Source organism: Podarcis pityusensis (genome assembly GCF_964106645.2).
Source record: "Podarcis pityusensis genome assembly, chromosome: 2".
Lineage (NCBI taxonomy): Eukaryota > Metazoa > Chordata > Lepidosauria > Squamata > Lacertidae > Podarcis > Podarcis pityusensis.
This window is the reverse complement of record NC_138029.1, coordinates 88,447,177-88,472,940: the sequence shown is the minus strand read 5'-3', so window position 1 is coordinate 88,472,940 and position 25,764 is coordinate 88,447,177. Positions and strand designations below refer to the sequence as shown.

Sequence of the window (25,764 nt, the reverse complement as noted above, 5' to 3'; positions counted from 1 at the left end):
CCCTGCATCAAATGATCACAGGGCGGTCTACAACATAAAACACAAATGCCAACCCATAACATAATATCTAGACAAATAAAGTTATAGAAATTCATTCTCATACAGGCAACACGCATCTTATGTGAGGGCTTCATTCCAGGGGCCCAAGCATGAAAATGATGCCTGAAGCCAGGAACATCCAGAACCACCCCTACCCAGCAAGGCGGAGGGCTGCTTGCCCAGCTTTTGGAAGGGCGTAGAAGGGCTGTGGCAGGGTCCTAGAGCCCTCCCACCTCCTTTCCAGCTCTGGGAAGGAGGCACAGAGGGTCTGGCAGTATCCCAGAACTCCTACACCACAAAGCCAGGTAAGCCTCTGAATGCAGCTCTGGCTGGGTGGGAGGAAAATAAATAGAAAGCGAGTTTACTCGGCTTTCCATAAGAGCCAACTCCTAGGGGCTGAGGTCCCTTTGCCCCCCCAAAAAATATTTGAGGGGGCTGCCCCCTGAAAAATGATGGGCAGTGCCATTCAAATGGGGGGTATGTGTGTGTGTCTTGTGATCAATTATGCAGAGCAGGGCCTACCTGGTCTCCTGCAATATTTTATTCAAGTTGGCACTCTGCCACTCTCCATTTAATTGTGTAAGTAAAATAAGTGTAAGATGCGCATCATCTATAATTGTTATTTTTATGGGAGCATTAAGTATCCGAGTTTCCCTTGTGCAGGCGTTAGGCTTCTCTGCTACAGACTTTGGAGTTCTGAAAGATGAAGAGTAGCAGGAAAGAGGTTCTGGGGCTTCATTTGGTTCCCACTATTTAAATGGGAGAAGGTATTTTACTCACTTACCGTAAGCATATTTCATCTGGCAGAAATTGGTGACGCTTCCTAGTATCCTTTCTTTGCAGACACACTTTTCTAGCCAGGGAATCGCAGGCCAGTGTTGAAGGAGGAGGGTCACATTAAGAAAATGGGGTTGGGTGAGTTTGGTAAAGAGAGAAATGAAGTTATTTTCATGTACACATGCACAAACGCTTTCAAATATCAGAATGTTTTGTTGCTATTGTTTATTATTTTATTATCTATTTATTAAATTTCTATACCACCCTTTAAGTAAGGCTCACAGGGCAGTTTACAATATAAAAGGACAAAAATACATACTACACACACAGTTTAAAAGGCCATGACAGAGGCCCATCACATAGGGCCACCAAAGCAGTTTCTGTGCCAAAACCAGGTCTAAACCCCGATTGAAATGGATCCAGAAAATCCGTTTCCTCCAAGAACGCCTAGATCTGGTCCAAGAACCTTGCCCAAGAAGGTGAGTATGTCTTATTAAAATAGGTTTTAAAGAGAAATCATTTATTTGCAAATATGATGCTTAAATGGCAAAAGTGAAACACCACCCTATCTAGCCAAGCTTTCTAAGTAGGAAGCAAAACACTTTGCATGGAAATTATCACACAATTAATATATATGCTAAATAAAAAGCAAGTCAGAGATCAGACTCAAGTACCCTTCAGTCACTACGAACAATTAGTTATGACAAACACAATTATAAGCCTCTGTAAAGCTGGAACTTATTTTGGGAGTTCTGCAATTTTATAAGAAGTCAAATTTGGTGCCTGCAGCACTTAATATGTTGCCATGGAAGTTCCCAGATTTTTACCAAGGGGTTCGGAGGTTTGGTTTGGTTTGCATTAGAATGCTACATAATTTGCTTTTTCCAAAATAATATGTGAAATCACAGCTAAAATTGCACCTCTGTGAATTTTGTGCTGCAGTTCTCCAACCAAATAATATGTATAAATATATGTCTGTTGGGAGAAAGTATGCATCAAAATGCATATATCGCTGAAAACAACAATAAAAAATACATTGCATTAGGAAAAATTAGCAGAAATGTATATATTAGGATGAATGCACACAAAAATGAGGATGGGTTTTTTTTTAATTTATAAATGCAAGTTGATGCGGAAATGTGGAGAACTGAACTCGAAATTGGAAAAATGAGACACTGAAATTAACAGATTTGTCCATTCCTATTTCTAGCCTTAGCTAGCATTTTCTAAATAAAGCCACAAGTATTTCTACAAATACTCTGTAAATCTAAAACGCTCCACTGAATTGTAAAAGTAATAACTGGCATCTATCCATTTCATGCAACGATATAAATCCATACCTGGATGTCTTAGTGCAGAAAACCCTTGCTCGTGGTCATTCCACTGCCACTCATCTTCAGTTTCATTGGCTGGTGTTTGAATAAGGTCAGGGATTCTTCCACCAATGGGAATATTGAAAAACGCCTGGTTGTCGTAACTGGGAAGAGAACAATAGAACAAATGGAAATGGCACTTAGATCACAGGATGTGATAGTTAGTCACAAGGTAGCCTCTGCTTCATTCATTTACTACTCAATGACAGAGAGGTAATGCTAGCTCCAGAGTTTTGATAAGCAAAATTAAGCAAGGAACATTTCTAAGAACCAATCGTTAGTGATTTCTGTGCAGAAAGATGCATTGATATTTTCTGTATCCTTCAATTAGGCAACAATATCCTAATCCCGAGCTAGGACTGAACCAGCCTAGGGATTCTGCACATTATTGGTTTGTGTTAAAGAGTTTGCTTACTTGCTGAGGCATTCTCCAGTGTGCTTATCACAGTCTCTGGCACAGTCACAAGGTTGGCAGCCATTCTCTCCAAATCCCCAATAGCCCAAGAGGCACCGGTCGCATTTGGGGCCTGCAACGCCTGGTTTGCAGAAGCAGAATCCTGTCTTTGGGTGGCATTTCCAGCTCTGGTTGAAAGTCGTGTTCACTGAGCCCATGAGGTGGCAGGAGCAAGCTGAATGAGAAAGTGCAGGGTGGAATGGAGAGGATTAGCCGACAGTCACCTGCAAGGACAGAATCTCCTCAAGGGCTTTACTGTATGTCAGATGCATAAACACAACATTCTCGGAATAGACTGCTTGCCCTTTAACTTCTTTTGAATCACCGATTTATAACCAAGAGACATTAGACCCAGGCCTTATTCTTAAGCTTTGCAAAGTTCTTTCTCAAACCCTACCAGGTTTTAATGATGGAATGAAAAAACATGTTGTAAGGGGCGACGTTGGTGGACCCATATTTAAGGCTGGCAAGCAATCTGGACCCCCTCAAGTCAGTTTCAGCCAAGGTAAAAGAAAATACGATTAAGCTTACTCAGGACTGGTATTTATATCCATCACAACTTTGTAGGATGCTAGAGTCTGGAGAGGGTGCAAGGGCCCCTGGTTTCTTCTTGCATATGTGGTAGTCCTATCCCAAAGCTACTTTGTTTTGGCAGAAAGTGTTCCAAGAAACGGAATGCATAACTAATCGGAAAATTTCATCTGACCTTAAACTTGCTCTTCTTTTTCTTTTTGATTCTCGATCTGTAACAGTGTTAAGTAAAAACCTAGCTCCAGGTTGCATTCCTGGACACCACCTGCATCGGTGGACCATGCATAAGCTAGCCCCATTATCCCCCTTCCCCATTACACCCCCTTTTCCAGCCACTTCTGGGTCCGTGGAAATGAGCGTGCGCATGCTCAAGCATCAATCGGACACGTGTACAACAGTCACTGCCTGTATATACCTAATTGTGGCGGCTAAATTAATTATCGCCAAACACTGGAGACTTGTTGATGGAATGGTTTGCCCAAATTTGGACTTTGGCATTAATGAAATGTTTCACACATGGACTCTGCGCGTAGAGGAATGAACACACTTCTGACAAGTTTAATGCTGTTTGCTCCAGTTTTCCTATCTATGCTACAACAAAAGAAAATGGCTTTCATCTGCCTAGTACACTTAGCCATATGTGGAATGGCACTTCAGGATTATTTGTGTCAAGCCAGTCAGATTGGGTGTGGGTGTCCTTCTTCTTTCTGTATTTCTTGCTCCTACACAATCAATTTTCAAATGATGCATTTTCAGATGATGATGATTTACTACTTATATCCCGCCCATGTGACTAGGCTGCCCCAGCCACTTTGGGTGGCTTCCAACAGAATATTAAAAAAACACAGTGAACCAGAAAGTGACATGCCTTGGCTGGTACCCTGAATGCACTTAAGTGGCTTCAATCCTATTGAAGGTGTTAGTGGAAATTAAGCAAATCCCTGGTTAGCAGAATTGCAACTTGAAGGCCATAATTCACATGGAATGGGAGATCTGTGATTGGATCTCCAGATATTTCTCTCCCCCCACCCCATGTGTGGGTTTCAAGGGGGGAGGACCTTTTGTTCCATTTCCCCATGCTGTTTCCCCCAATTAAGTGTCCGCCTTCCACAGGAAATAACACATGCTCCTGAATCAGTCCTATGTTTAGCCCCTCCCGCCATGAGGACTAGTAGCAGCTTGGTGGGCATGATTTAGAATGGGAAATGGAATGTGAGAGAGGGTTAAGCCAGGGCCAGCCCAAGACATTTTGCTGACTGAGATAAAAGGCAAGATGTGGTCACTCCCATTCCATGTACAAAAGCCAACCTAACTTGCAGCTGGTTCTTACTTCAACATTGACAGTGGGGCAGAGTCCTCCACCACACCAGAGGGCAGCAGGCTGGCCAGGCACGACACCCCTCCGCATTTACCACTCTTCAGTGTCTGCTTCACTTTGTCTAACAGTAGGGCCAGCTCTAAATTAAGTCCCCTGTCCCTCACTAGTGTTGCTCTAATACAGGCATAGGCAAACTCGGTCCTCCAGATATTTTGGGACTACAACTCCCATGATCCCTAGCTAACAGGACCAGTGGTCAGGGATGGTGTGAATTATAGTCCCAAAACATCTGGAGGGCCAAGTTTGCCTATACCTGCTCTAATAAAAATTGGAGCCCTGTTTCACTGCTAAAACAAAAAAGTCAGGAAATCTGATCATGCATTCCTGTGTGGTCAGTTGTAGACCTTACAGAAACCAAAGCTGTGTGCCCAGCCACTTGCTGACTGGCTGCTAGTAAGGTGAGCCGGCAATGCCCCATCTGCCCTAATGTGCATGTCTGTCCTTCCACCCAGCAAAATACCAAAAGAGTTGAAGAAAGTTCAGGGATGAACAGAGGTGACAGGAAGGGGAAGGCATGTTTATGTGTTTGCTGTTTGGGTTGGTTTATTTCCTTTCAATTCATTTTGCAGGAATGTCTGTGCATCCCTACCAATGAGAACTCTGTGGAGGAGGATTTGGCTAGCACCAGAGCATTCAGACTGTTATACAACACATTTTTCCTCTTACTGGTGATTAAGAGAGAATGTGTTCGATTATTGTGACTAATGCTGAGAGATTCCTTCTGAGCAGAAAGTCCTCTTCGCTTTTCTTCTCAGGAGCCTGAGGGCCTTTTTCAGCTTAACAGAGGGACTTTGCTCTGGATGGAAGAACACTCTTAAAGCAAGCTTTTCACGAAGGGATTAATGGGGTATTTCATTCAGCTTTCCCCCTCGGCCTTTCCTTCTCCAACCCAGTGCCCACGGGAGAGACAATGGCAGTTTCCGTTCCCTCTCTCCCTTCCCCAAAGCATTTCTTCCTTTCTCACAATGGGGCTGAGAACTCCATTGCTCATCCCACAAACATCTGTGCAATCTGCTGTGACAAATTTGTTATTTTCCTCTTTGGTATCCGCAGCATTTTTAAAATTATTTTTATTTTGTAAGCCGGTGGATATTTAACATGGCATTTCTCAGCCAAAATAAGCTGAGGGTATGAGTTACTGGTACATCGCAAACCCTCCGGTCTTTTGCTGAAGGTCAGCAGGACAGGGTGTGGTACAAATCGGAATTGTGAGGTAGGTTGAAGGCTGATTAATGCCCACTTAGTAGGACCAGGAGTAGCTGGTAAGGCTGTGTTGCTCTCCTATCTCTGAACATGGTGTGGCAAAGCCTCTTACTGAGAGGTGGAAGGGCAGGGCAAAATGAGCTTGGCACAGTGTGGGCATTATGGGGGAGAAAACCCAATGTTCCTGCCACTGTGTCTGTGCTGTGCCCACACTGTGCCAAACTTCTGATGCCTTGCCCCTCCACCTCTCACTATGTGGCACTGCCACCTCACCTGTGCAGCTCCATTGGCTGCGACTGAGTAGAATTGTACACAGTCAACACACATAGAAAGGGGGCACAGGATGGCAACCAGGAGCTCTCCCCCCACATACACGTTCAGCACAACTTGTGAAGGAACCTTTGTTTGTACAAACTCGCTATACGTAGGCTCTGCATGCTTGATATGTGACAGAAGAGACTTTTTTCACAGAATGCGCGAACAGGGAGCAGAACTTGTTGGAAAACTGAAAGGAATAATTTGAATCTGACATATTTTTCAAATATTGCTAAACTCAACCTGCCACCCAGAGTGGCTGGGGAAACTCAGCCAGATAGGCGAGGTATAAATGATAAATTATTATTATTATTATTATTATTATTACTACTATTACTACTACTATGTGAAATTTCAAGTAAGAATTCAAAAATCGCATCTCAAATTTTACTTCACAAGTCAGGTACTTCAGACTTGTTCGCATCTTGTCTGTTTTGATTTTGGCAGGTGGCAAACTGTGACATATTGGAAGTAATCAAATACAGTTGTACTATGGAAGTCGAATGGAATCCATTCTGGAAATCAGTTCGACTTCCAAAACGTTCGGAAATCAAAGTACAGAAACCGTGGAAGCCCCGTCGGATGTTTGGCTTCCAAAAATAGTTCGCAAACCGGAATACTCACTTCCGGGTTTACGGTGTTCGGGAGCCAAAACATTTGAGAACTAAGCTGTTTGAATACCAAGGTATGACTGTACTAAATACTAATGCACATGTCAAAGACTTGCATGTCAGTTAAAATCTTGAGCAATCTTTTTTTTTTTTTTAAAAAAAATGTCTTAAATGTGGCTCGATAACTGCTTTTGTTTCTGATGTTTTTGATCTGTTTTATATTTGTTTTATGGTTCTCTTTTATAGGCTATCTTGGAAATCTAGATTAATAAAATTACGTTTTTTAAAAAAAAAAACAACTTGTCTGTCAGCCACCAAATACTATAAAGAACAATCCATCAATGCATGCCAGCTATCAAATCAAATATTACCAAATAATTTTACTAGACTTGCTGACTATCACATAATGTTAATGATCAAATACTGAAATCAAATCCCACTGGATATCAAATACTGTTTGTGATTTTCCCTGAATATTCAGAAAATATTCAGAGGATATCTGGAAAGCATTGAAACATCAGTATTCCCAGAAGTGAATGCTGAAGAAAATATTTGCGAGAAGATTTGTCTTAGAGCTAAGGCAGCCATATTAGATCAAAAGCCATTTGGAAAACTGAGCTTCAGTTTCATTCAAGTTGGCTGCTTTGTAGTTGATTCCTTAGGAAATAATGGTTTTACTCCCCTTCTGCTCTTTAACTTAAACATTTACCCCACTTTGGTACTCGGGCACAAATCTTTCAACTGCTATGAGGTTTGAAATCTAATCTTGTGGTAGGGTGGCTTTACAAAGCTTACTTTCCCTAAGATTTCTCAAGAGTTAAGAGAAAGGAGCTACAGGAGAAGTCACTGGGTGTCATGCAATATGGTCAGGTACACCAATAGGTTAGCTCGGCAGCTCCTCGTTCCTTGTGCTTTCACAAAAGCTTAAAAGTTGGTGAACAGGGCAGGGAGGGGGACGGAGGCTGAGCCAGCACTAGCATTTCAGAAGAGGCAAACACAAAAGAGCAGAAACAGAGGATGTGTTGTGAACAGGGCCATTCAAGCAATACCAGGGGCCTGCGGAAATTACAGCGCAAGAAACGTAAGAGTTCAAAGGAAACCTGGATCAGGTCTACCAAAGTAGCAGCAGAAGACCAGAAGCAAGGCAGTAGGGTGGAGACAGATATAGGAATAGGAAAAGAGTAGACTGACATTGTACTTCAAATGACAGATGTGCTTCCTAGTGAATCAAACAGTGGCCCAGCAGACTGTCTTGCCCTGCACTGAAATTCAGAATTTTCTTCTTTTTTCAGGTGCTGCGTGAATCCCAAAGCATTCATCAGTTTGTTTGCTTCCACTTCCATTTTTTGAAAGGAAATGTATTAGCGTGAAAAGCTGTTCCAGTGACCAGGGGAACATTTCACATGTCACAATGGCATCCCTGATCAGCATGTACTGCTGGTTTCTCCTACAAATGGGCAGAACCATTTTTTATACCAGAGCTTGACGCTGGAGAAGGACAGGCATACAGCGATGGTGCTTTGAGATAGGCTCTACCAGTTTGTACATGTTGAAACTCCCCCCCCCCCGTCAAATTCACTGGTAGTTTTGAATCAATCAGTTACTTTATTATATATAAATATGACTAAAACAAGTGTGCTGATGACTTACATTTAACAATGGGGAAGAAATTCAGTCCAGTTTTCTTTTTAATATCTAATTCACATTTCTCAAATGAATATGCAAGCAGAAATGCAGTTATCATTCCAAATTTGCTCTTCTCTGAATTTTGCAATTCAGTTTTCCAACAAAATAATGTGTATTAAAATGCATATGTTTGAGAAAAGGGTACATAAAATGCATGTGTTTGGGAAATAACATACAAAAATACATAACCTTAGGGAAAATTGTTTGCAGAAAGGTGTGTATTTGTCACACAAAGTGCATACAAAAATGTGTACTTCGGGCCCTGTATACCTGAAGGAGCATCTCCACCCCATTGTTCAGCCTGGATACTGAGGTTCAGCTCTGAGGGCCTTCTGGTGGTTCCATCATTGTGAGACGTGAAGGCACAGGGAACCAGGCAGAGGGCCTTCCTGGTAGTGGTGCCCACCCTGTGGAACACCCTCCCATCAGATGTCAAGGAGATAAAGAACTGCACAACCTTTTGAAGACATCTGAAGGCAGCCATGTATTGGGAAGTTTTTAATATTTGATGGCTAGTTGTGTTTTTATACTATGTTGGAAGCCACCCATAGTGGCTGGGGCAACCCAGTGACATGGGCGGGGAATAAATCATCATCATCATCATGGAGAAATTCACATTATAATGCCAATGAACTTTCATGACTTTAAAAGCAACAACACTGCAGCCTGATGCAGAAATGTGAAGAAATAAATTTATGGTGGAAAGAAGAAGTGAAATCCAAATTGGCAGACCCACCCATCCCCACTTACGTTTGCAAATCTCCGGCGAAGACATGGGTTTCCCTTTGTCTCTGTAAAAACCAGGCTTGCACCTTTGACACCGGTAGCCCTCTGTGTTGTGCTTGCAGTTGTCACAGACACCTCCACTCTGCTTTCCTGATGCCAACCAGACGCTCAGGTCAAAATGGCAGCTCTCAGCATGACTGTGACAGCGACACTCTGTCCAGAGCCCAGGGGTGAGGGGGAGAGGGAAAAGAAGAAGGAGCAACATGATTCTTACTCACACTGTAGTACAAGTGAATAGAACTTAAATGTGGGGTTTTCCCTCACATGGATTTATTTAGTCCTAACGTTTTAGTTAAGAGCAAGGAAATGCTGGGAAGATGTGTAAAGAAAATCCAGTGACGGGATGTCAGGGAACTGCCATCGGAAGGAAGGGAAGTGAAAGGGCTCACACAGGTTGGGAGAGACTCAGCAGCTGAAGAGGGAACCAGTAGGGGGAGAGGAGCTGAGCTGAGGGAAAGGGAGCTGGAGGGATGGCTCAGAGACACTTCCAGCGAAAACAGTGGGGAGGTTTCAGGACCTCCTGTAGGGACACCCACTCCTCGCCGGAAACTGTCACGCAGAGAGTCCAGAAGACGTGTTTCCGTTAAGGAGCTTTTATGTTGGAAGCGATTCCGAAAGCAACCACTGTCGGAATCTGCCAGCGACTGACGGAGCCATGTTTAAGGGGCTCCGTTACAGACAGAGGTTTGCAAACTTGACCAAACTCTGAGGGACTAGGATTTTACACACAAGCAGCTCATCGTCCCATCACAGCATTCCGACAGTCTTCGTGAGCAGCTTGTGCAGGAGAAGGCATCATGAGCAACCCAGCCGGAACCGGAGAAGCAGGAGCTGGAGCGGGTCCAAGCCTGGAAGAAAGGTACCGGGTGTTGGAGGTCCAGCTAGCGCTGCAGACGGCGAGGCTTGAGGAGAGGAGGGCTCAGGATGCAGACAAAAAGGGGAAAGACACCCAGCTCGTCAGAAAGGTACCAGGATTGGTGCAGAAGTTTGGGGGGGAGCCCAAAGACTATCATGGCTTTCGGACAGAGATGCAATATGCCCTCAATCTGCAGTTTGATGAATTCCCTGACGAGGAATCACGAGTGGCTTTCGTGATTGGGCATCTTGAAAAGGGGGCGAGAGACTGGGTTAGACCCCTGATGGCAGCGAATAGTGACGTCCTAAAGGACACGATGAAGTTCTTTCGCGCCATGGATCTGATGTTTTCCAGCGATATTGAACAGGGAGTGGTCCGCAGACAGTTAATGGCTTGCAAACAGGGGAGCCGATCTGTCCGTGAGTACTGGACTGAGTTCACCATGTTGATCCATAAATTGGGGTGGGATCTATCGGCGGAACCCATTCAAATGCTCTTTGAAGAAGGGCTTTCTTCGGCTGTGAAAGACGAACTTTCCCGGGCGCCCAGGGCGGAGTCTATGGACCAGCTGACCAAATCAGCGCTGACCATAGGAGCGCGCCAGGAGGCGAGAGCATTGGAGAGGCGGGAAGGGAAGGGGGAACGTTGGAAGGAGTTCCGCATTCCAGACATTCCAGAGCCAACTTTCCCGCTGGCAGAGCCGATGGAAATCGGAACAGCGCGCGCGCGCGCAGTTTCAAAGCCCAGTGAGGGGGGAAAGAAGGAGGGAAAAGGCGCCCGGAAATGCTATCTCTGCCAACAGCCAGGTCACTTTGCCAGAGTCTGCCCCCAGAGGAAGGAATGGCAAGGGATGGTAGGAGCTGTGGAGGGAAGAGAGGAAGAAATACCGAAGCAAGTAAAAGCCAACGCCTGGCTGCCACCGTCGGGGCACAGCAGCCAGGCCAAAGAGCAGTGAAAGTGCCCACGCCAGAACCTCCTAAACCCGCCCTAGTGATAGAAGTGGCGCTAGAGCTGCCAAACGGACACCCTCTAAAGATAAAGGCGCTGTTGGACTCAGGCAGCTCCTGCAATTTCATGAGCAAAGAGTTTGCAGCTGAACACCAGATACAGACGATCCCTTTAAGCAACCCCCTGCAGGTGACCACGATCGATGGCAGGGAGCTGTTGGGAGGAGAAGTCAGCTTGCAGACCGTCCCAATGATAATGAAGGTGGCAAGGCACACCGAACTGATAGCGTTTAATGTGGCCACCTTGGGAGGAGCTCCCATTATATTGGGGATGAGCTGGCTAGCGTTACATGATCCGCTGGTGGGCTGGCATCAGAGAGTGGTTTCTTTTGGTTCAGCACATTGCTTAGAACACTGCAAAGAGGGAAAGGGTTTGGCAGGGGCCCAAGCCACCCTAGCAGGGACTGAAGTAACGGAGAACGTGAAGGTACCACGACAATACGCAGATCTCCGCGACGTCTTCAGCGAAAGGGAAGCTGACCAACTACCCCCGCATAGACCCTTTGACTGTCAAATAAATTTACTCCCTGGGGCACAGCTCCCTGTAGGCAAGCTGTACGCCATGTCAGACAGAGAGATGCAGGAGCTAAGAGAGTTCATTGACAAGAACCTGAAGAGAGGGTTCATCAGAGAGTCCAGGGCGGTGGGGGGCAGCCCAGTGTTTTTTGTGGATAAAAAAAACACGAACAAGCCGAGGCTTGTGTGTGACTTCAGGGCCTTAAATGCAGTGTCAGAACCAGTGGCTTTCCCTATGCCCAGGATTGACGACATTTTGACAAGGGTCAGGAAGGGAAAGATTTTTACTAAACTGGACCTAAGGGGGGCGTACAACCTGATACGAATAAGGAAGGGGGATGAATGGAAAACCACCATGTTCACCCCTTTGGGGGCATTTGAATATTTAGTTATGCCCTTCGGCCTACAAGGAGGCTCCGCGTGCTTTCAATCGTTTATGAACCATGTCCTGGGGCCTTTGCTTTACAAGAATTGTGTGGCCTTCTTAGACGACGTGTTGGTGTATTCTGAGAATGAGGAGCAGCATGTGAGAGACGTCAGAGAAGTGTTGAGCAGGCTGCAAGCCAACCAGCTGTGGGTGAAACTGGAGAAGTGTCAGTTTCATACCAAGGAGGTGGAATTCCTGGGGTATCGCCTGTCAGACAAGGGATTGGCCATGGATCCCGGCAAGGTCCAGGCGGTGCTGGAATGGAAAACACCCAAAACAAGGAAGGATGTGCAGAGGTTCCTAGGATTTGGGAACTTCTATCGTAAGTTCATCCGAAACTTTGCCCACCTGACGGCGCCCATTACGGACTGTCTCAGCAGTAAGAAGAAGTTCGTTTGGACTGAGGAGGCGGAGCGAGCATTTGAGGAACTAAAAAGGGCCTTCGCCTCGGAACAACAACTCCTGCATGTGGATTTACAAAAACCGATGAGAGTGGAAACTGACGCATCAGACAGAGCTATTGGGGCGGTGCTTCTGCAGCCAGGGAAGGAGGAGTCAGAGTGGAGACCGTGTGCTTTTTTTTCGCGAAAGCTGAACAAATCCGAGAGGAACTACACGGTGTATGACCGAGAACTACTAGCCATTCATGAGGCGTTCCGGAGATGGAGGCACCTGCTAATTGGCGCACAACATAAGGTGCAAGTGTGCACTGACCACAAGAACCTAGAGTATTGGAGGACGGCACGAGTGCTCAACCAACGGCAAGTGAGATGGGCCCAGGAGTTCTCCAAATTTAACTTTGAGATTTGTTACGTGCCAGGCCCAGAGAACATTAGGGCGGACGCTCTCTCACGCAAACCTGAATATTTGGAGGGGGAGGGAGCACCCGAAGAGAGACATGTCATTCCAGAGGACCGCTGGGTGTGTGGGGCGGCATTGGTGGGACAAAGAGAACTGGTAGAGGAAACAGAGAATGATGAATACGCCCAGAATAAGCTCAGAGGTCTTAGGGGTGAGGGAGAGGAACCAGGGGGTTTCGAGGAAAGAAATGGAGCTTTGTATTACAAAGGGGCACTGTATATCCCTGAAGGAGACTTAAGGGGGAGGGTACTCAAGCAGTTGCACGACAGCCCCACGGCGGGGCATTTTGGACAACACAAAACCATGTGGTTGGTCACCAGGGAATTTTGGTGGCCTAAGGTGAGGGAAGATGTACGGGAGTATGTAAGAGGGTGTGAGCAATGCCAGCGAGCCAAAGGGGAGAGGCGGGCACCGGCGGGGCTATTAGAACCCTTACCAACCCCAGAACGACCTTGGGAGGCAGTGTCGATAGATTTTATGACTGATCTGCCGAAGTCCAAGGGGAAAACAGCCATCATGGTGGTGGTAGACCTACTAACAAAGATGTGCCACTTTGTAGCCTGCTCGCATGCAGTCACGGCGGAAGAGACAGCGAAGTTATTTGTAGAACACATTTTTAGGTTGCACGGGGTGCCATTGAGGGTGGTCTCAGACCGAGGAAAACAATTTACTTCCAGGTTCTGGAGGAAGCTCATGAGCTTACTGCAGGTGGAGGTCAACTTTTCGACTGCCCGGCACCCTGAAACCAACGGGCAGGCGGAAAGAGCAAACGGGGTCCTCCAGCAATACCTGAGGTGTTATGTCAATGACAGAGAGAATGACTGGGTAGAAAAGTTGGCGCTGGCGGAATTTGCCTACAACAATGCCGAGAATGTGTCCACAGGGATGAGCCCCTTCTTGGCTAATTATGGGTGTCATCCCAGGGCTTTCCCAGGGGGAGAAGGGGAGAGATGGGGTGTCCCGGCAGCCGAGCATTTTGTAGAAGAAATGGAAGCAATCCATCGTCAGCTCCAACTCAACTTAGAAAGGGCGAAGGAAGAATACAAGAGGCAGGCAGACAAGAACCGAAGGGAAGGTGAAACCATAAGGGTGGGAGATAGGGTGTGGCTGTCAACCCAAGGGTTGCCGTTCAAAGGAGGTTGTAAGAAATTAAGACCCAGGAGATTGGGTCCCTTTGAGGTCATTCAACAGGTCAACCCAGTGGCTTTCAGGCTCCGGTTACCCAACCACATGAAACTGCACCCAGTATTTCACAGGTCGTTACTGTCACCGTATGAGGGGGGACGAGAAGGGATGGCCACTCGGGGACCGGTCATAGAAGAAAGGGAATGCAGCAGCCATGTGGCAGAAATCCTCGACGCCAGATGGAAGGGGGATCAGGTGGAGTATTTGGTAGCGTGGGAAGGAGAACCGGAGTCAGAAAACACTTGGGTAATGGCAGAAGATATCAATGACGAGGTATTGATAGAAACGTTCCATCAAAGGTTCCCAAGGAAACCTCAGCCTGTGGAGAGGTTCCGGAGGGAATACTTTGGGACCACCGATGAGGAGGAGGAGTTGGAAGGATTCTCGGAATCGGAAGGGGAAGGGGAGATGGACTCTGAGGAGGAGGAGTACTTCGAGACCAGGAACCGCAACAGGTGGAGAGAAGTGTTCGGGACATCGGAAGATGAAGGAAGTTCATTCCGGGGTTTTGCCTCCTCACCGCCCGTAGAGGAGGGGGCGAGAGGGGATGAAGGGGGCCCTGGAGGGGAGGTGGATGTCAGGGAACTGCCATCGGAAGGAAGGGAAGTGAAAGGGCTCACACAGGTTGGGAGAGACTCAGCAGCTGAAGAGGGAACCAGTAGGGGGAGAGGAGCTGAGCTGAGGGAAAGGGAGCTGGAGGGATGGCTCAGAGACACTTCCAGCGAAAACAGTGGGGAGGTTTCAGGACCTCCTGTAGGGACACCCACTCCTCGCCGGAAACTGTCACGCAGAGAGTCCAGAAGACGTGTTTCCGTTAAGGAGCTTTTATGTTGGAAGCGATTCCGAAAGCAACCACTGTCGGAATCTGCCAGCGACTGGCGGAGCCATGTTTAAGGGGCTCCGTTACAGACAGAGGTTTGCAAACTTGACCAAACTCTGAGGGACTAGGATTTTACACACAAGCAGCTCATCGTCCCATCACACGTGAGTGGTGTTTTCTGGTCAGCCGCTTTGAGGGTTATTGTTGCTGTTATTTTACAACTAAGCACTATACGAGTTTTATGAAACAAACAAATAAATTATTCCTTTTACATTTCCCTCAATCAGTATGAGTTAAGAAAAGGCAGGATTTGCAGGGGTAGGGCAGAGACTGAGAAATTTAAGTGATAAACCTACCTCTTTTGTGCTGATAACCAAGCACTTATTGTAATCATATTTGCAAAACTGATTCCACATAAAGTTTGTTGCCTTTTATTAGTATATAAGATGTAAAATATGAGAAGAGCTTCACCCACCCCACCCCATTCTGATAAAAGGGATGTAAATATTGTCTCTGGGGCTGCATCTAGCCTGACGTATCTGTGATGTTCAGTCCTCGTCCCTCAAATACCCCACCCCACTCCACCTCAACTAGTTTAAACCAGAATCTTTTTTTGGAAGAGTGACTTGTACATTAGGCCAATAAAAGTAAAATTGGGCAATGATAGACACATCTCCATCTAGGCCACTAACTGCGCCATAGTTTTAAGGCGAAAGGATCCCTAGAGGTTAGAATTTTGATTATGGAAACCTTAAACCTCTAGAGTTGAGCCTCTTTAACTCTGATTTTAAAAACCTCACTGTAACTGGAGTTTTGCTTTATCCCATGTATTCTTTTCAATCACTATTTCAACTAACATACCCATTCTGAATATATTATTTTCTGAGGAACGATGGTAGGACCTTTACCATTTTTTAAATCACCTTGAAATGAAGTACTACTCTTTGACGAAATGAAATAAAACTAGAAAGCCTCTAAATTATGTGAACCGCCCTGAGACCTGTGGGTGTAGGGCGGTATATAAATCCAATAAATAATAATAATATATAAATAAATCTACAATGGTACCTGCTAAGAAACAGATGAACTTTAAAAAATCTATATATTTTCCCCTGCTCTCATCGTAGGCCAAAACTCTAGTAAGCAATGTTGGGCAAAATCTCTTTGAAAACCAGAGCTTTGCTCTTTGTACCCTATTTTACAATATATCACATAGGCCAACCACATTTGCTCACACATGCACACACACATATAGAGAGAGACTGAAAGGCGTTTCAGGCAGTTGCTTGGCAATCCCATTCCCCATCTGTCGCTAGAGCATCGTAAATCCCGACTCCATGAATTGGCTGTTATCGGGCTTTGCTGCTGGGTGGAAAGATGGATTACATTGCAACCCTTCATCTCTACCCTCTCTTTGCCATACCCACATACTTCTGCATTCATTTGGTGTCCCCGTTTTTCCATCGCCTGGCTCCCATGGCTGGTCATTGTACAATGGCGTGCACCTCTCACAATGCTGTCCTGCAGTGTTATGTCTGCACATGCACTTCCCATGGACCTGTCAAAGAAAGCAACAACAACACACACATTCAGAAAACAATAAAGCGCTAAAATGCACTAGCTAAGAGGTCTTTTTGGTGGAAGAACACGCATTCATTGCATCCCAAAGGGCTGCTCATTGGAACCCTCTCCACTTGGACGTCCAAAATTTGGAAGGGGCAGAGGGACGACGGCGACTCCTGCCCCTTTCCCAAGCCCAAAGCTCCAGGCCCCATTGGCCACAGCCTCTTCCAGCAGTTCCAAGATGGATGGCAGTGGCAATATCTTGAAACAGCCTGATCTGGTCCTACTGGAGAAGGCCCAGCTACAGGCTTACAGGTGACATGCTGAAAGAAATGTGCACCTATTCTTCCTTCTGAGAAGAAATGAAACCTTGGGGGTCTGAAAAATCTGCAAAAATGTGAATCTGCACGTAATGCTTTAATGCAGAGGTGTGTCACTAGCTCTCACCTGGCCACCTCTTTGAGACCAAGCCTACTTGGGTTTTAGCAGGACACACAGGCACTGACAGCCTAAAATAATTATTTAGTGGGCGTTGCAAAGGGAGAGAAATTGCTTCAAGTGCCATTTGTTTTCATTGCAGAAAGCCTAAAAGGTAAAGGGACCCCTGACCGTTAGGTCCAGTTGTGGACGACTCTGGGGTTGCGGCGCTCATCTTGCTTTACTGGCATACAGCTTCCGGGTCATGTGACCAGCATGACTAAGTCGCTTCTGGTGAACCAGAGCAGCACACGGAAATGCCGTTTACCTTCCCACCGGAGTGGTACCTACTTATCTACTTGCATTTTGACGTGCTTTCGAACTGCTAGGTGGGCAGGAGCAGGGACCGAGCAACGGGAGCTCACCCCGTCGCGGGGATTTGAACCACCAACCTTCTGATTGGCAAGCCCTAGGCTCTGTGGTTTAGTTCACTTTATTTTCCTTTCCCCTCACATTTTCAAATGTCTTTCTCTCTTTTGTTTTCAAATGTGATTTTTAAAATATGGAAGAGGTCTCCCAGTCACCCCCCTCTGTATTGGTCGTGAGATGAATGAAAATTGAACTGAATGGGCCCCACTGAGTTCAATTTTCCAGTCATCAAACACACCCCCTGCACCCCTAAATTCCTTCCACCGCCCTCTCTTGCACATGGGGTTGGGGTACCAAATGTTGCAGCCGTGCAGCCATGCTTCTGCCTCACTGCATATTATATACAAAAGTGGAGCCTGAGATTTCAGTTCTGACTGAGGCATGAATCTAATCTAAATCCCTTTAATCTTGCTACTAATGCCACTGGCAGTTCTCTATGGTGTTTAAAAGGGGGGGCAATTGTGTTTCATCTGCTGCAAGGCCTATACATGTTGTTGCAGGTGAGAAACTGGTGAGACGTATTCTTAAAAAATTAAATTTATAGATACATCTCCTCTATGCTCCTCTCTGCTACCCTTCACCAGCTTGCTCCCTACAGCAATCCCCCCCACCTTCTCTCCCTCTTTCCTAATCCCTTCAGATCAGATATGAGGACACAGGCTACATGGCTGATGCCACTGCTCCTCTAGAGCCAGCTGGCAGATTTTCTGTGCCCAGAGCAGTTTGCTGCCTCCTCACGGAAGACTGAGCAGAGACTTCGGGGTATGCATTTCTCTCCCTCTCTGCACTTGGCTGCAGTCAGCCTCAGGGGAGGATGGAGGGGACAGAGTACATTGTACAGGAAGCCTCTAGGGAATCGTACAAGAATGCCTGTGCTCAAAACCCTGAACCTGCTTATAATTTGAGAAGGGAGGGAGAAAGAAAGAAAGAAAGAAAGAAAGAAAGAAAGAAAGAAAGAAAGAACAACTGAATAACTGTCACCTTAGTATTTCAGTGTGTGAAGACCTCTTTTAAACCAAATAAGTTATACAGTCATACCTTGGAAGTCAAATGGAATCCGTTCCAGAAGTCCATTCAACTTCCAAAATGTTCGAAAACCAAAGCACGTCTTCTGATTGGCTGCAGGAAGCTCTTGCAGCCAATCAGAAGCCCCAGAAGCCCCGTCGGACGTCCAGCTTCCGAAAAGTTGCTCGAAAACTGGAACACTCACTTTTGGGTTTGGATCATTCGGGAGCCAATTTGTGCGGGAGCCAAGGTGTTTGCGATCCAAGGTACGACTGTCTATCAAGCAGAGATGGGTCAATGGGTCCATTTTGGCTTCTCACAGTTTCTCACTTTTCCAGTCTTAAGTTGGGTTCCCTACATTTCTAAATCAATTCCACCCCTCTCAAAAAGTTTAGCATTTTGGGGTGGATGTTTGCAAACAATTATGCCTACTATACAGAAAGTCAAGTTTCCTGATATAATGCATTTTCATGTGTTGTTTTCATGACTATCTACTTGTGCCTTATAGGCCTCCTTCCGGCAACTCCTGCAGCCAAGCTCTGCTTTCTTTTGGACGACATCAGCAAGGCTGAGATGGGGGTCTTGTTGTCTGGGCAGCCCAGGACCTCCATACACACTGCATAGTCTTGCTCCCTAAGGAGGTCACTTTGGTGCTGCTAACACAGAGACTTGACTTCACACCTGAAGGCACACTCCATTGTCTCTCAAGACAGACGCCAGCAACAACCCAAGCATATGCATTTTTGTACACATCATTTGGCTGGAGAACTGCAAAATTCAGAGCAGTTATGAGTCTCAAAGGATGGATGCGTTTCGATTTGCGTATTGCTTCAGAAAGTGCAGATCAAATAAGTTTGTTGTCAACTGTGAACTTAATCAAATTTCTCCCCCATCCCTAATACCAAGTGCAGGACTGGAAAAAAAGTTGGATGGGATAAAACAGGAACAAGAAAACCACAATTCCATGCCAAGGAAAAAAATTATGACTCAATCCTGTTGAGTGCTAGGGACTTTCTGGTTAATTCAGAAGTAAAACATTTTAAGCCAGATGCATCGCTTAAAAAAACAACAACAAACAGCCTTGAGAACCATGTAGACTTCATTACTCTGCATGTCTGGCATGACAGACACTTTGAAAGAGAAATATTCCCGTAACTTTTTGATTGGATGAAGAACTGGTGGCTTAAAAAAACAAAAACGATATTTGATTGCTTGCTTGAAGGTGATATAAAATTGGGAAGCAATTTGGCAGCATTGATAGGACTAACATTCCTACATAATATATACTTAACAGCATTATAAATATTATTATTAATTGAATTTCTATACCTCACTTCATCCAAGGATCACTGAACATAGCTGTCAACGTTTCACTTTTTTAAAGGGAAATTCCCTTATTCTGAATAGGATTACTCGCAAGAAAAGGGAAAAGTTGACAGCTATGTCACTGAAGTTTACCACAGCAGGACAAGAGGGAACACTTGGTCTTTTTATGTTTGAGTGCTGGGATATGGGGAGGCAGGATAACAGCAGTAGGCCCAGCCCACAAGCTACATGGGTTTAGTCTATTTTCTGAACAAGACTTCTATACTGTGAGATTTTACAGAGCTCTCAAAAGAGTTCAGCAAGATCTTACGATATCCTACTGGAAGCCACCGCTGCAACCATGTGACCCTAGCAAGTGAGGCACTGGTTCAACAGGCATGGTTGGGGGGATGGGTATAGGACCTTCCTATTTTGCTTCAGGTGGCAAAAAAGGACAGGTCATCCCTGGGTATGCTTTAGCATGTATGTACATGTGTATACTCTAGCCTGGCCCATTTCAGGCCATGGCCCCACTCACTATCAGATTCCCTCTGACTTTTGGGGATTGGCTTAGAGCACTCAAGAAACAGAACCAGGATTTGGCTTAGCAGATGCAAGGGCTATGCAGATGGTGTCAGACCCCTAACTCTATGTATGGCCTCTGCTGAAGTCAAGGCAAGCAGAGACCCAGTGCTCTCCACCCATGACGTCCCTGAAATATGCATGTCCTTCCTTCCTTCCACACACACTGACCATAACGATAGGCATTTTGCTGGTATATAATAACCAGCATCTTGAATAATCCCCAGAAGCTAACTGGCAGCAAATGGAATTGAGCAAGAAGAGGATTAATGTACTGCCTGTGATCTGCTCTTGTCACAACGTTTTGATTTCTGGACCTCAATCAAGAATTCCTTTTGTTCCCAGCCATCGTAATCATGATGGTAAAGGAATGGAAACTACAGTTTCATGGTGGGGGTGGGAAGGAGCACATTGGCTGGAACATTGGTGACGCAGGCTATTGTGACGCAGACTTGTGTTTCCATTTGGTTTCATCTTATCCTTCCTTCCTCTTGTGTTTCTCCACTTAGCCTCTTTTATCCTGCTGCTGATTCCTACTGTTGTTGCTACCATTGGTGCTATTTCTTGGCTGTCATTAGTCAATGGGGGCGGGGGTAGGTCCCATTGACTGAAGTTTGGGTACTGGAACCTTTCCAGAACTGGGCATCTGATGCCGATTCACTGAAAGTGTTTGTCATTTGGCTACACGTTCACTTTGTACTGCTGCCAAAGCAATTTTGGACACAGAGAGATTTGCATATCATCATCAGCAAGTCACTTGCAGGCCCCAAGGAACGGGCAAGAATTCATATTGGGTTTCATGCAAACCAGTACAATTTCTCACCTGCCCGGGAGTTGGGCAGCAACTTCTTCCAGGTGAAAAAGCATATTCAGTAGGACAGGATAGAATTGTTACCTGAGCTCCTGTCTTCTAACATGGATGAATGAAAGGGAAACTTTGGGCCTGTTTACATATTCAAGAATTAGGCATTATCTGAAGCCCTGCGCAGATATTCAATAAATGTGTTGTGTATGTGTGTAAGCAGGGTTGGGACTGCTCGTTCTGTTCCTGTGCCTGACCTACACAGTCATATTCACCTGCAGAGAAAAGCGACAGGTAACAAAGACCTCTGATACAACACATTAGTTGAAGAGTATAATGGGGGAAAATGTAGGTATAACCCACCAAGTTTTTGACATTTTATCATTCCAGAAGATTCTAGAACAATTCTTGTTTCCAATGTTTTTTGACTGTTCCAAACTAAATTGATTGCTTCATTCTTTTTTTTAAAAAATGTGTTTAATAGCAAAAAAATTCCTTTAACAAAGACACAAGGCCAATTAAACCAGTTTATTAGCCTTTACAAGTGTTTCCAATCAGATGTCTCTCTACCAGCAGGATTAGTGCTGATTTTCCACTGGAGATGAAAGTAGCCACAAGGTCGCAATTAAATGATTAAAATAACCAAAACCCACCAGTAGCCAAGCAGTTAAGCAATCAAACCAGTCCCCTTTTAAATGTCCCATAGACATTCCTTTGAATATTTATTTATTTAATCAATTTATATCTCACTTTTGTTCCTGAAGGAGCTAAGGGTGGCAATAAGAGGGTTTGCCTAAAAGTTAATATTAGGAAAGAAAATAAGTGAATCTGGGCTCCGACTCCAGTGTATGGAATGGTGACAGGACAAAAGAAGGAAGTTTAGTTTCACAGAACCCACTATGTTAAAAAGCACAAATTTAAGCCAAATGGCCACAATATGGCTTCTCACTTCTCCTATGCCCCGGTTTTGTTTTGGTTTTGAATAAGAGTTGGTCATTTGCTTTCTTTTCTGTTTGGACTAAATGACTTTGGTAACTGTTTGTAACCTTGCAACTGCTAATGGATGGACCACCCCAATTCCAGCTTGGGTACATTCCTGCATGGCGACTGGACTACTCATACTTTCGGGTCATATTGTTCGGATGCCTGATTATCATCTTCCAAAGCACCTACTCTATTCCTGACTCAAGAATGGAAAGTGAAATACTGGTGGACAACAAAAGAAGTTTAAAGATGCTCTCAAGGCAAAAAAGTAACTTAAGTACTGATAACTGGGAAATACTGGCCTGTGAGTGCTCCAACTGGAGAACAGCTTTTACCAAAGGTGTCATGGACTTTGAAGAAGCACAAACTCAGGCCGAAAAGGAGAAACAAGCTAAGAAACAGGCACATTTGGCAAATCCTCGCAGTGATCAACTCCCGCCCAGAAACCTATATCCCCACTGTGGAAGGATGTGTGGATCCACAATCACTTACAGAATCACTCCACATTGGCCTCCACAGTCACTTACAGAATCACTGTTAAGACCATGTTCATGAAAGACAATCTTACTCAGCTACAAGTAATTGCCAAAGAAGAACTCATACTTTTTTTACTCAGCCACACTACTGTGACTCTGGTGCCTATCATTTTCATTACAATTATATGGACTTGGTCCTTGTTTGGGGCTTGTTCACACATTATAATAAGGCATAAACCTACACCTGGTTGTTAAGAACATCACGAGGCGCCATTACTGTCCTTCTTTTACCAGGCTAATATGTAGGTAGCAGGTTTTTCTAACAAACACTTTTCCAGCTGCTTTCCACCTGTTCCAGATAGAAATCAAATGCACATTTATAATTAATCTGGATTCCCATGGGAAGAAAAGCAGTCTGGGGAAGGTGGTGATCCGGAGTGGGAAAACAACCACCAGAGGAAGGGTTTAAAATCTGTATTACCAACTGCTACATTTCCACTTAAAAAAAATCTTCTTCTGAATATGTTTTTCCTAACAACAACAACAAAACCCAGTGTTACATGTATTTTCATGCAACAAATAAGTTTCCTCTTCATGGACAAAGGTTTATGTGTGCAACTTTTCAGATATAACAACTCAGAGTCTTTTTACCCTAGTAGAAACTAGTCTGAATCATTCCACAAGCTGAATGTCTCTTTATTTCTTGGGTTAGTCAGCTAATTGGCATATACAGTCGAACTTCCCTCCCAATAAAAACATGTTCGGTGAATTGCAAGCTACAACACACAGTAGCTCCTGTGGTATTTGGAGGTCACACAGACTGGCAAAGCTTAGATCAGATAGTGTACAAATTCAGTTGGTTGTGGGATTATGAGAGGGAACAGAACAAAACTTCTCAGAGAGGAAGATAATGTTTGCAAGGGAAAGCGACAGCCAAGTCACCAAGATGAAGGCCGAGATAGAGAAAAACTAGCTTTACCTTACACAACCCAGGTTTTTGCTCAGCTACCCCAACCAACAATTCTACATGAGGTGGATGGCATATAAGAGCAAAGCCCATAAGCAGAATGTGATAGCAATAGCACTCTCCCATTCATGTTCCACAGTGAGTAGGGATGGGGGAGACATTTGATTAAGTTTGCATTTAAAGGCGAACCTACACAAGTTGCCCTTTCTCAAGCAATACACAAATCAAAATACAGCCATTCTTCAAAATTTGCAGATCTCCGATGTTGTTTCACAATGTTGTTTTCCAAATGAATAGTGGTGTTGGGGTGTGTGTGTGTGTTTGCGCACATATGATAGGGTAAAGGGTGTATAACGATGCACAAATTCATGAAGATAACATACAAAAATGCATTACACCAGCAACTTGAGGAGCAGTTAAAACCTCTGTTACCATCTTCCTGCTTTGCTTTGCTATTGCTCCCCCATGAAGGGAGAAAAAAGATGCTGGACCATTCTTGGAGGACACTGGACCCACCCACCACTGATTTGTAACAGCTGGCCTTGACACCAGACTTATGGGTGGGGTGAGGAGGTTAAAGGGGGGAAATTGTTGGTTCGATGTGAATGATTTTTGGATAAGGGAGGCAGGGTTGAGGGTTTTGCTTATTTGCCAATTAGTGGGCCAGAGTATTGCTTTGTTTATTATTTGAGTATTATTAATGTTGTTTGCTATTATTAATAAGGCTGGAATGTTCTTTCCCCCATAAATGTTATGTTAAATTAAATATTAATGTATTATATGGCTCCCCCTATATTATATATTAATATATAATATTATATATATATTATATATATTGTAATTCTTTTTGCTATAAGTTGCTTGAAGACCTTCAGGTGATAAGCAACAAGTATGTTTAATAAATAAATAAAATAAAATTATATTTGGGGAAAGTGCTTTGGAAACATTGCAAATGTGGAAGTCTAAGAAGTGGCAGAAAGCAGTGCTATGCTTCAACGGCACCTTCAAGGGCAGCTCTACTCTACAGTAGTCAATCCTAAAAGTTATAAAAGAATGAATTAGCTTAGTAAACTCCTCCTACTCCAGTAAGATGCAAAACCTATATAACTGATGAAGTTGACAAAAGGTGCTCCTCACCACTGTTAATACCTGTCTCTCCACAAGTACCCCTAGGTGCCTGATCAGACAGAGGGAGGACCACTTCCTTCAGAGCCAATCTTGGATATATTAAATATCTTTAACAAGCAGTGTTCTTGCTTGCTTAAAATAAGATGTTCCATGATATCCCAGTCATTGATTTCAAGGGATATTTCACATCTTTAATAATGATACTCTCTTTTGTCCATTTTCTTTGGTATATAAACATTAAAAAAACTAAGTGATTACCTTGCTTGTGCCATCAAAAGTGAGATTATAGACTAGGATTTTTATTAAGGACTGGTTATATGAAATTCTATGGTGTTGTTTACTGCTTCAGATATGAGGCCCTTTCCTTTTTTTGCTGTCATTGACTGTCATGATCCATTATATACCATGGCCTTTCCAAACTATGGTGTCTTTGCACAATGAATGCAAAGTTGTTACTCTTTTTTTTGTAGTAGGTCCAAACATCTCAATTCCTCTTAAATAGTCCTGTAGTGAGGACACCACACCTTCCTTGAACTCAAAACTGCAATGTATTGCTGCACAAATACCACAAGCTACCTATTGGAGAGCTCCTGTGGTATGAATAATTACCCTGACTTGCAACAATCTGTGACCCTCTTTAAAAAAAAACCAAAAACCTCTATTGGATGAACAAACAATCCACAGCTTAATCTACTGCTATTTAATGCTATTGGCTGTGGCCACTTATGTGATTCTATTTATGTGTGTCCCATGACATCATAGAATCATAGAGATGGTACAGGCCAGCTCAATAAAGGAAATCCAGAGCTGGAGCATCTCCAACAGATGTCTGTCCTCCTTCTACTTCAATACCTTCGGTTCCATTGTCAAACTGTTCTTACTGCGAAGATGTTTCTCCTACTGCCTACTGGAAATCTATCACCCTGAAACTTAAACCCATTGGATCCAGTCCCAAGGATGCAGAAATCACGTCACATGCACTGTATGCAACACTGATGACAAAATCAAGCAGGCCATCACAGCCAATCTGATCAAATCACAACATCTGCAAGTGAAACTTCAAAGTAAAGGCAAAGATGAACCAGCGACAAAAATAGGAGGTATTTTTCCAAATTCAAGAAAACAAGCTGAAAACTCCTAAAGTTCATTCTAAAAAAAATAGTGTTAATGTATCTGGATGCATTCTTCCTATTAAATTCTGGGAAATGGGGAATTTATGAATTTTAGTTAAACAAAACAATTCAATTCCATGCTGGATGAAGTCATTTAGTGGCACAACAT

At 44.4% G+C, this 25,764-nt stretch overlaps 1 protein-coding gene across 1 annotated transcript in view; it reads right to left on the bottom strand.

The window, feature by feature from the left end:
- LOC308472240 (netrin-4-like) overlaps nucleotides 1–25,764 on the bottom strand; it is a 59,358-nt gene that overhangs the window by 9,152 nt on the left and 24,442 nt on the right. Inside the window, exons 4-8 of the mRNA XM_080996923.1 lie at nucleotides 16,257–16,383; nucleotides 9,118–9,306; nucleotides 2,605–2,818; nucleotides 2,157–2,293; nucleotides 824–892 (exon numbers count right to left, since the gene is read on the bottom strand). Coding sequence (XP_080853049.1) covers nucleotides 824–892; nucleotides 2,157–2,293; nucleotides 2,605–2,818; nucleotides 9,118–9,306; nucleotides 16,257–16,383 — 736 coding nt within the window. The remainder of the gene's footprint in view (nucleotides 1–823; nucleotides 893–2,156; nucleotides 2,294–2,604; nucleotides 2,819–9,117; nucleotides 9,307–16,256; nucleotides 16,384–25,764) is intronic.